At 36.3% G+C, this 10768-nt stretch overlaps 1 protein-coding gene across 1 annotated transcript; it reads left to right on the plus strand.

Moving 5' to 3' along the window:
* The first annotated feature begins 6329 nt into the window (after nt 1-6329).
* LOC149012857 (phytosulfokine receptor 1-like) lies at nt 6330-10617 on the plus strand. The gene is given in 2 exon segments (XM_089160156.1): nt 6330-9640; nt 9642-10617. Coding segments are annotated over 2 exon segments (3030 nt in total). The 5' UTR covers nt 6330-6715; the 3' UTR covers nt 9747-10617.
* The last annotated feature ends 151 nt before the right edge of the window (nt 10618-10768 follow it).

Raw genomic sequence — 10768 nt, forward strand, 5'->3', positions numbered from 1 at the left:
ATTTAAGGACAAATTATCACTTTTATAACCAATTTGTCTTTATTATTATTTTTTTAATTCAAAATTTTTACCTACCATGGAACTCGTGACTCTCTTTTTAGTCCAAAAATTACAGAAAAGTCTTAGAATCAAATAATTTTTAAAATATGACCAAAATACACTGAAAAAGGTATAAGCTAAGGAGCACTTGAGTCATTTTAACATATAAGGGTATTTTGGTCACATTTTAATATTTATTTGAATTCTAGGACTTTTTTGTGATTTTTGAGAGTCAAGAGTTCCATGGCAGGTGAGGGTGTGTATGTATAAAAATTTAATTTAAAAAAAATAGTAAGGACAAATTGGTCATTAAAGTGTTATTCTGTCCTTAAATTGACTTTTTCTATAGCATGGGAGAAGGAAGATGTAAAGTTCTAGTTTTCTTAGACTAAAAATGACATAGACCAATACTTAGGGGTTCAGATGAAAATTATCAAAAAAAAGAAGAAGGATAAATTGGTCATAAAAGTGATAATTTGTCATTATATTGATTTTTTTTCTATAGCACAGATGAGGCAGATGCAAAGTCTCAATTTTTTTGAACTAACAATGACATAGACCAACCCTGAGGGGGTGGCTCAGTTGGCAAAAGACCAACCTTTCCACATAGGAGGTCAGAGTTCGAATCCCCTCGGGGCCAGGAGTGAAGCCCTGCCTATATTAATTATATAAAAGCTCCCTTGAGGATGCAGTCATGGTGCGCGCAAGTTGGCCCAGATGAATCTTGAATAAAAAAACAATGACATAGACAAAACCTCACAGCGTCTAAATGAAAATTACCTTAAAATAAATAATTAATATATAATTCTATATTGTGCGTTTATGTTTACCAAAACACTTTACATGATGGTAGAGCACTTCTAGCTGAATTGTGAAAGACTCTCAACATTTCTCATATTCTAATCTTAGAATTAACATTTCTACAAACCCTCTTAACCCATGGTTTTGTCTCTCATTCCTCTAACATTTTTCTCTCTCCTCTTGTACCTCCCTCAGCCCACTTCAGCTTCAGTGATGAGCTTATGTTAGTGATGATGTGGCATTGGTTTGCTGACCTAGATGCCATATGGGTTCAATCAAAATCCCCATTTGGAAGTTGTGGGTGAGATTCTATCTTTGAGATTGGATTAGATTTGCCAATTTTGGTTTTATTGTACCTAGTGCTCTCATCATCAAGGTGTACTGAAAAAAAGTTACATATCCAACCAACATTTAGTGGTTGATACTGATCTCCCCCTTAGCTTATAGTCCCCCTTAGCTTATAGATGTTATATCCACTGATTGTCATTAGTGGAGACTCCATTAATGTTTTGAGTTATCAAATATAATTCATAAGTATGATAGAGACTAAAAATCATAGAATATAATGATTTCCTTGTTGAAGCCCATTCAATATGCCTCTTCTAAACAGTAATTTGATGAGATCAAGATTCCAATCACTCAAATCAAACAACAATCAACTTACTTAGCTAGAACTATGTCTAGATAATTCATGACATGTTACAAGAGAAGAGGAAAAGATGAAGTTCAATCATGGCTGTTTTGAAGTATTTTTAAATTATTTTTCTCATTCATAAGAAGATTTAATATGGATTGATAAATAATTTTTAAGGAATTGAGGTTTGTCTAGGCCAACTTACTCGTTCGTTGACTATATCTTTATTGAGTAGCTTTTTACATACATTTTAAATATACGACGGCAGTGCTTCGCCCCTGGCCTTGAGGGGCTTCTATATGAGAGAATGTATGATCTTCCTCTAGCGCAGCGGGTTTAAACAGAAAATAAAATTCGTATCTTCAGATACAGATTTAATTTTTTAGAAACTGAGGTTTGTCTAGGCCAACTTATTTGCACCTTAACTATATTTTTATGGGGTAGTTTTTTATATATTTTTTAAATATATGACGGCAGTGTTTCGCCTCGGCCCTGAGGGGCTTTTATATGAGAGAATGTATGATCTTCCTCTAGCTCAACGGATATAAACAGAAGATAAAATTCGTATCTTCAAGATGCTTTAATGAATATTCTCATTGACTATGTTACCTAATTACCTACATGTAGACCACTTTCTCAAAGATTTATAATTTGACTTAGAGATGAATTCAGATTATATTTCCCAAACCAAACCAACATGAAATATACCAAATAGATTCTGATTTTGGCCGACATCATAGTAGCAGGATTGAACATTGACAACTGTTTTATAGACAATGGGAGACATGAAAATTGGGTTTTATTCTTTCTAATGGTCTTAGATATTCTTCTAGGTTTTTCCAATGAAGTCTTTCATTTTGTCTTTCTTTATGGACCCTACGCGTAGTAGGTACTTCTTTCGTTTTGGTTTTTTGGCTAAACCAAATTTTAAATACCACTGTTGTCTCCAGAATTGACTTTTCTATGGTGGATCAGGAATTGGCCTTCGAACATCAAATTTGAAAACTATTTAATAAGATAAACAGTGAGAATACACCCACCGTGTGGGTTGGGTAGCCACCTTTGATGATCAAGTTAGTGTGTGGAAATAATACATTCTTTTAGCTGATCGGGTACTAAGGAATCTGCAATCCGTCGAGAAGCAGTCTGTGCTCCTCGACGGCTTTTTTATTACGGCATTGGTGTTCCTGAGCTCTAGTCTTCTTTATTTTGAAGATATCAGGACATTTCCGACGTTGCCACCATCTTTTCCTGAAGATGTGGGATCGAGTTCATCGATTGAGTCAATTGGTTTAGTTGGTCGGACCATTAGTTTGTATTTGTACAACTGGGGTGCACCCTTTTAGCAGTGGTGAACATTGAAAAAAAAATCAACCCTAGATGGTATACTTTTATTAAGTTGCTTAACTAATAAATAAATGTATACATTTGAATATTGAAATAGATTAATTATAGTAAAAAAGAAGAAGTAAAAGAGAAGAAAAGCAATAAAATATGATTATCAGCATCAAATCAAGAGAAGAGGTTGCTTAAATAAGTAGGCAACAAGATAATGGACCACCCAAGAAAGATATGTTATTTTTTGAATTACCGATAAGCCATAGCTCTCTAATCTCTACCTCTCCTTTTATCTACTTGCAAAAATAATATAATTCTATTAATGTTTGATTAAAATGTCAACGCACATAAAATGATAAAATTGTATTTAAGATTTAAGAAATCTTCCTTTTGTTAATAATTTCTTAGATAAAACAATAAATTAATCATGAAACGATAATATTGTTTTAAATATATATATATATATATATTTCCATGTATAATCATGCATCTTCATACGCCTCTTTACACTTCAACCACAAAAATGTGATGGGTTTCTATTTTTAATTGTTAAGTGATTTTTTTTTAGTGAGATTGACATTTAAAATTGAAATAAGTAAGCTAGAAATCGATCTATCAAAATAAAAAATGGGGAAAGATTTACGGTTATATTATGCGGCCTTCTGCTACTATGAGACTAACGTGATAACACACTTACGGGCATGAAAGAAAATGTTAGACAAGTTGACCTATTTCTATTCATTGAAATATAAACTTGAGATATGTTAGATTTGTGACATAATAACATCTGTTGATACGAAATCCTGTTCGTCTTTCCCTGTCAAATTCTTGCAAAACACTGCTCGACCTTGGGAGCAAGGTACATCTCCGTCGAAGCAAGTCAATATCAAGGAGATATGAACTCAATCACTTAATAAGAAACTCAAACAACTGATCACATCAGAATATGAATACTTACTTACCTTCCTCCGTTTGCTCATGGGGTTTATATAAGAAGTTTGGAGAGTATGATCGGGAGTTGGTCTTTGTCGATACAAGGAGTCTTCTTGAGATAGAGTTTGTCTTTATTTCTGAGTGTGGTAGGTTTATTAGCTCAGACCTTTGACTTGATAGGTCAAACCGGCCTCAAAGTTAATCCGATGGTCGGATCGGACTCATAGTCTGGTAGGCTTGGCTAAGAAGTACTGTGGTTATTCCGATCATTAACTACACCCAACATGGTTATATAAAATAAAAAAAAAAAAAACAATATGTGATATCCATGACTTTGCCCTATCTTTGGTAAGAATTTGATCTATGTATTTTTAATGTTTAATATTTTTATATCAATTATATTATTCATCTTGCATGAATCCTCATTTTCATACCGTCTTACGTTTGAATGCAAGGACTATTATTTCATATAGATTCGTATTTTCTTAATAATAAATTATAAGAGGATTCTTTGAGCAATTAGTCTAATTTCCACTTTCTCTGATAAAATATTTTTTTATTCGTCCTTTAAGGTTAGAGAAAATAAATATTGATTTTTTTGGGTTGTTTATAGACGTTAGTTTTATTACACCAAACTTGCACTTCTTGGAATATAATGTTTTTCTGACTTTTTGTTATAAAAAAAATATAATTTAAGGCTGCTTTCTTCTACTTTTTGGAAACTCCAATTGAATTGAACTTTGAAATGAAGTATACCATGATTAATATACTTTTTCAAATCTAATCACCATGGTCAGAGTAAAATGGTTTTTCCTTTCTTAGGTTAACTTTGTCTTAAAGACCACCTATTTGCTTTGGAAGTATTCTAATCTAAGGGTTCACATTACGTCTTTTTGAAAGTTAAAAACTATTAATGGGGACCAAAATCATGCTTTTTTTTGACCAAATATGAAAATTAAAAATAAACTCAAAGAATTGGTTTAATTGACATAGAAGAATGCCTTATAAAGATTTTGAAAACAAAAATGGCAAAACCGTTAAAAAAAAGGGGACTTTGCTTAAGTCCTACGCATTTAATTTTTTGTATCTGAGGTTCATATGGGCCAGCTTATGCGCACCTCGATTACATCCTCAATGGGAAGCTTTATTGTCCGCAAGGGTCGAATCCATGAACTCTCCATTGCGAAGTATGGATCTTACTACTCTACCAATCCTGCATTAGCCAGTTCTACGCATTGGTTAAGCAAAGCATTTCGGATCACTGGATCGAAATTTCGATTTCGACCGTTCAAATTCAACGGTCGAAATTAAAAAAAAAGACATAAACATAACTAGCTACACTCTAGCCCATAGGATACTCCCCGGTGGGCTCAATTCCTCTATAAAGACTTTAACGGTTTTTTTTGGCTGTGATGCCTTCTATTGCCATTTTTCATATAGAATTGAAGGCCATCATGTATTATCATTAATCTAAGTTGTGTGAGGGTGTAGTATTTTTTTTTTTTTTGAGAACCACAATACCCTGCCGTTGAAGGGTAGCTCAATCGCTAGTGACCGGCACCTTTCAAGGAAGAGGTCATGAGTTCAAATTTCTCTATTATACATACAAATAGCCACCAACCCCTAAATATAAAGCTACAAATTCTGAAAGAAAAGAAACACGAGACCCTTTAACTCAGTCTCGACCTACTTTAATCCTAATCTCCAGTCAAATTTTTTTGACCTAGGTTCAATTCTCGTCAAGTTCAGTCCAACCTAGCCCCACCTTGACTGATCCTAATTAGGCTAAACAAGGCCTAGCTGTACATGATTGATTAACCCTATTCGCCCTAACTAACCTACTTAAACTAAAAATAGTAACAACAAAAAACATCATTTTCAAAATTTCAAGTTTTTCAAAACCTTAAAATGAAAGGTAACAATCCCCAAGAAAACGAACTAATTAGGTGAACATTTGGAAGGAGAAAGCGAAAGACACATGATATACATAAGTCAAGGTTCAAATTAAACTGCTTGTTATAAATCTGAGATTCATTTCGATCAGATTATGCACATCTTCGCTACATCATCTGAGTAATTTCATATGATCAATTTAAATTGTTACAAAAAACAATACCATTTTTTTTTTTTCATAGAGCAAAATGATCATTTTATGCCCTCTAGATAAAGTTATTTTCATTATTATTATTATTATATGATCCAAACTTGGTGTAAACAAGAACTTAAGGTCAACTAGTTTCATCATGATAAATTAACCTAATGTCTACCTCTTGCATCAAAGTGAGTGCGCAGGTTAAGAAAAATATGCCATAGGCGTTCGTTATAGCATGACATTATTGGCGGTGTGCCCTGGCGGCCCGGGGTAGATTTTTAATGATGCAAGAGCACGTGTAAGAACGCAGATTGCATTTGACTTTTTCTTTTTTAGCTTTTTCTTTTTACCTCGTAGACGTAGCACACATTTACCGGCTATAGCCGGTTTCAGACTGATGTAACACTAACACCGTAACGGGTCTCTCTGTGACCGATTAAACAGGTTCTAATGCTCACCAATTCCTTAAAATGCCTTTAATGGCCCTTTGGAGTTTGGTTTTAGACACTTTCTCTCACTACTCTCAAACAAAGAGCCTCTCAGCTAAGTTCTTTAGAAGCGTTGATCAAAGTTGCAGAGTCCTAAAAAACGGTTACAAGTCAAAAGCTAAAAATTTTCTTTAGTTTTTGTTATCTTCTCAATCTTAATGACAAGTTCCGCATTTCCTTTTGCCGTTTAATCTACTTCGTCTGCTATTAAATTCTTTTCTGTTCTTCAGTTTCATCGAACTACTTTCTCTTTTTTTTTATACTGGTTGTTTGTTCTTCTGGTCTTGAAGAATACGGGAAAAGTCATAAAACCCAGATCAGAAATTCCAGTTAGCTGTTATGGGTTTTACGGGGAATGGGTTCTGATATCTTCAAGGGTTGTTTTTCGAGATGGGTGTTCGAGATTTCTGGGTTTTGATCATTATCCTTGTCTTCTGCTTCCAAGCTTGGGTCTTGAATTCTCAGAACGTGACCTGCAACTCTGGAGACCTCGGTGCATTGAAGGGCTTTTTGCAGGGTTTGGAGTCAGGAATTGCTTCGTGGGACAGTAATGATTCTGATTGCTGTAGTTGGGTTGGCGTCACTTGTTCTTCAAATTCTACAGGTTCCGGCAGAAGGGTTGTTAATTTGGAGCTTGGGAAACAGAAATTGAGAGGAAATTTATCTGAATCCTTGGCTGGTCTGGATCAGTTGAAACTCTTAAATCTCTCTCACAATTTCTTTAAAGGTACTCTTCCTTCTAGTCTATTTCATTTGCGGGACTTGACAGTCCTTGACTTGAGCTATAATGATTTCTCTGGTGTGCTTCCTTTCGAGACTGATCTACCCTCTATTGAGTTTCTTGACATTTCTGAGAATCAGTTTGAGGGTGCTATTGACACTGGTATGTGTATTAACTCCACCCAAATTCAAGTTCTTAATCTCTCCATGAACAACTTTGGAAGCTTTCATCTTGGTTTTGGCAATTGTACCTCGTTACAACGTCTTATTCTCAACTCAAATAATCTATTTGGGAGTTTGCCTCAGGGTTTGTTTTCGCTTGCAAATTTGAGGACATTGTATATTCAGGAGAACTATGTTTCTGGGTTTCTGAGTGATCAGATTGGCAACCTGACACAGCTTACCGATTTGGATATCTCCTTCAATAACTTTTCTGGACCAATCCCAGATGTTTTTGACCGCCTTACAAGGATAGAACGCTTTACAGCCTATTCAAATAAGTTTGATGGTAACTTGCCCAATTCCTTGTCAAATTCCCCGACCCTCATTTCTCTTAATCTGAGGAACAATTCGTTAACTGGTCCATTCAATCTTAATTGTTCTGCCATGGTTTCACTCACCTCTCTGGATTTGGGTTCCAACCATTTCAGTGGCCCAATCCTTGATAGTCTATCCTCTTGTAAAGAACTGACAACCATAAATCTTGCCCGGAACAATATCAACAGCCAAATTCCTGAGAGCTTCAAGAACCTCCATGTGCTATCTTACCTATCACTCTCAATCACCAACCTCCAAAATCTTTCAGCCGCTCTTTCGGTGCTACAACAATGCAAAAACCTTACAACTCTGGTTCTTACATCAAATTTCCATAAGGAGGAAATGCCTTCAGATGCAAATCTACACTTTCCTAGCCTGAACACCCTCATTATCCCAAATTGCGGTCTCAGAGGTTCCGTACCAACATGGTTGAGTAACTGCACCAATTTAAAGCTTTTGGATCTCTCGTGGAACCAGTTGGGTGGAAACATTCCAGATTGGTTTGGTCAGTTGAAATTTCTCTTTTATTTGGACTTATCAAACAACTCTCTTACTGGAGAAATACCCAAAAGCTTGACTACACTGGAGAGCCTCATCAACCGCACTGCTGCATCTGGAGTTTCGTCACCTGATTTTCCATTTTTCGTCAAACCAAACCAAACTGGAAGTGCATTGCAGTATAATCAGATTGGTAACTTTCCTCCCTCATTGGTGCTGTGCAATAACATGCTTAATGGAACAATTTGGCCAGAATTTGGAAGACTGAAGGAACTGCTAGTTCTGGATCTGAAATCAAACTTTCTGTCCGGGCAAATCCCCAGTGAGTTGTCACAGATGACAAACTTAGAGACTTTGGATCTTTCACATAATAATCTGTCAGGAGCCATACCTGATTCTTTGGTCAATCTCAGCTTTCTTTCAAAGTTCAGTGTTGCCTACAATCAATTATCTGGCAGGATACCATCAGGAGGTCAGTTCTGGACTTTCTCAAATTCAAGTTTTGAGGGGAACAAAGATCTGTGTGAACACTCTGGCCCTTGTCCTGCAAATCAGAGTTCTCCTGCGATCCCAAAACAAGCGAGAAACAAGAGGACTATTGTTGGAATGGCTGTTGGAATTGGTTTGGGTTCAGTGTTCCTACTTGCTGTTGTAGCTTTGATCATGTCAAGAAGACCTTACTGTAGGACATGGGGTGACCTTGAGAAAGAATGCGTTGATGCCAGCAGTAAAGACTTGGAGCAATTGGAATCAAAATTGCTGGTTCTGTTCCACAAGGAGAATAATAAAGAGCTCTCAATTGATGACCTTCTGAAATCCACTAACAACTTTGACCAAGCTAACATAATTGGATGTGGTGGTTTTGGTCTAGTCTATAGAGCTGCCCTTCCAGATGGGAAGAAGGTTGCAATCAAACGGCTCTCTGGTGACTGTGGTCAGATGGAAAGGGAATTCCAAGCTGAAGTTGAAACCCTCTCAAGAGCTCGGCATCAGAACCTTGTTCTCCTTCAAGGTTATTGCATGCATGGAAGTGATCGGTTATTAATCTACTCGTACATGGAAAATGGAAGCCTGGACTACTGGTTGCATGAAAAGCTTGATGGTGCTTCCTCACTAGATTGGATGACTAGGCTACGAATAGCACAAGGGGCAGCAAGGGGATTGGCATACTTACACCAATCATGTCAGCCTCATATCCTGCACCGTGATATCAAGTCAAGTAACATCCTGCTAGATGAGAACTTTGAAGCCCATTTGGCTGACTTTGGACTTGCCAGACTCATTCTTCCTTATGACACTCATGTGACAACCGACCTTGTTGGAACTTTGGGCTACATCCCTCCTGAATATGGTCAAGCTTCTGTGGCAACATATAAGGGTGATGTGTATAGTTTTGGAGTTGTTCTATTGGAGCTACTTACAGGAAGAAGACCAATGGATATGTGCAAACCTAGAGGGTGTCGGGATTTGATCTCATGGATGCTTCAGATGAAGGAGGAGAAGAGGGAAAGTGAAATTTTTGATCCATTCATCTATGACAAAGAAAACCATAAAGAAATGTCTCGAAGTTCTCGAGATAGTGTGCCTTTGCTTGGATAAATCCCCTAAAATGAGGCCCTCAACACAGCAGATTGTTTCATGGTTGGATAATCTTGATGTGACTTGACTAATTTGTGTTATGGAGTAGAGGTTATGTACAGTGTGTATGAGATGGGTGGAGATAGGCATCTCAGATTCCAGCCAGTCATCTTTCACAACGTGGCATGAAGTTCCATCTCTCCACGATAAACAGGCTTCCATACCAAAGAGATTGTAAATAACTTCTTACCTTCTGAAATTTTTGCGACTTTATCGTTTTTTCTTCTTCTATAGCAGCAAATCCAACATCTGAGAATTATGTAAGCCTCTATCAATAAAGAATTTTCTGACAGTGAATCGAAAATGTTCTCTCAAATATCTATTTATTTAAGCTTCTGAACTATGTTGGTGATGCTGGTCATTATTATTAGAGAGCTAGGAATTTTAATTTTCTTATTGTTTTTATTGTTTCTCATAAATCAGCTCCCAATATCATATTTCCAGCTCAACATGCAAACTAATGTCCTCTGACTTGTGTATTGTAGGTTAAATCTAGTATTTCAGTTTCATTGATTTAGGCTCAGTTGCAGGCTGTTGATCCACAGGTTCTGCCTGAAATAGTGTTGATAAGAGCAGAAAGGTGTTGATGGTACTCTCATGTTTCTTCATAGAATTGCAGTATTCTGGGATGGAAAGTAGGGTAACAAAGGTTGCATAGAAACAGTAATGAACTTGAATCTTCTTCGGACGATGCTTGAGAGCTAGGTAGGAAATGTTCAGGGATGACACCTTCCACTTCATGTATCCTATTTGGAATTCTCTTGTATATAAATGATCCCATTAGATGATCATGCCCCTTGAAACCTCTTTAACATTTTTGCTCAACAACATTTCAGCTGAAAGTAATCAAAAGGTTGCTTTAGATTCTTCATATTCTTACACTCTAGTTTGCTGCTGTGTCCTGAAAAAAAAAAAATTCCATCATCTGGTCTTCTTGATTCCATGTGCTCATGCTTCCTATATCTGTTGCTAGTAGTATTTGCACATAACAATTGATGATATGATTACTGAAAGATTTACTAAAGTGAGTCTTCCAAGTTTTTGGATTTG

The sequence above is a fragment of the Hakea prostrata genome, chromosome 6 (genome assembly GCF_041222555.1).
Source record: "Hakea prostrata isolate BN-2017 chromosome 6, UWA_Hpros_2, whole genome shotgun sequence".
Lineage (NCBI taxonomy): Eukaryota > Viridiplantae > Streptophyta > Magnoliopsida > Proteales > Proteaceae > Hakea > Hakea prostrata.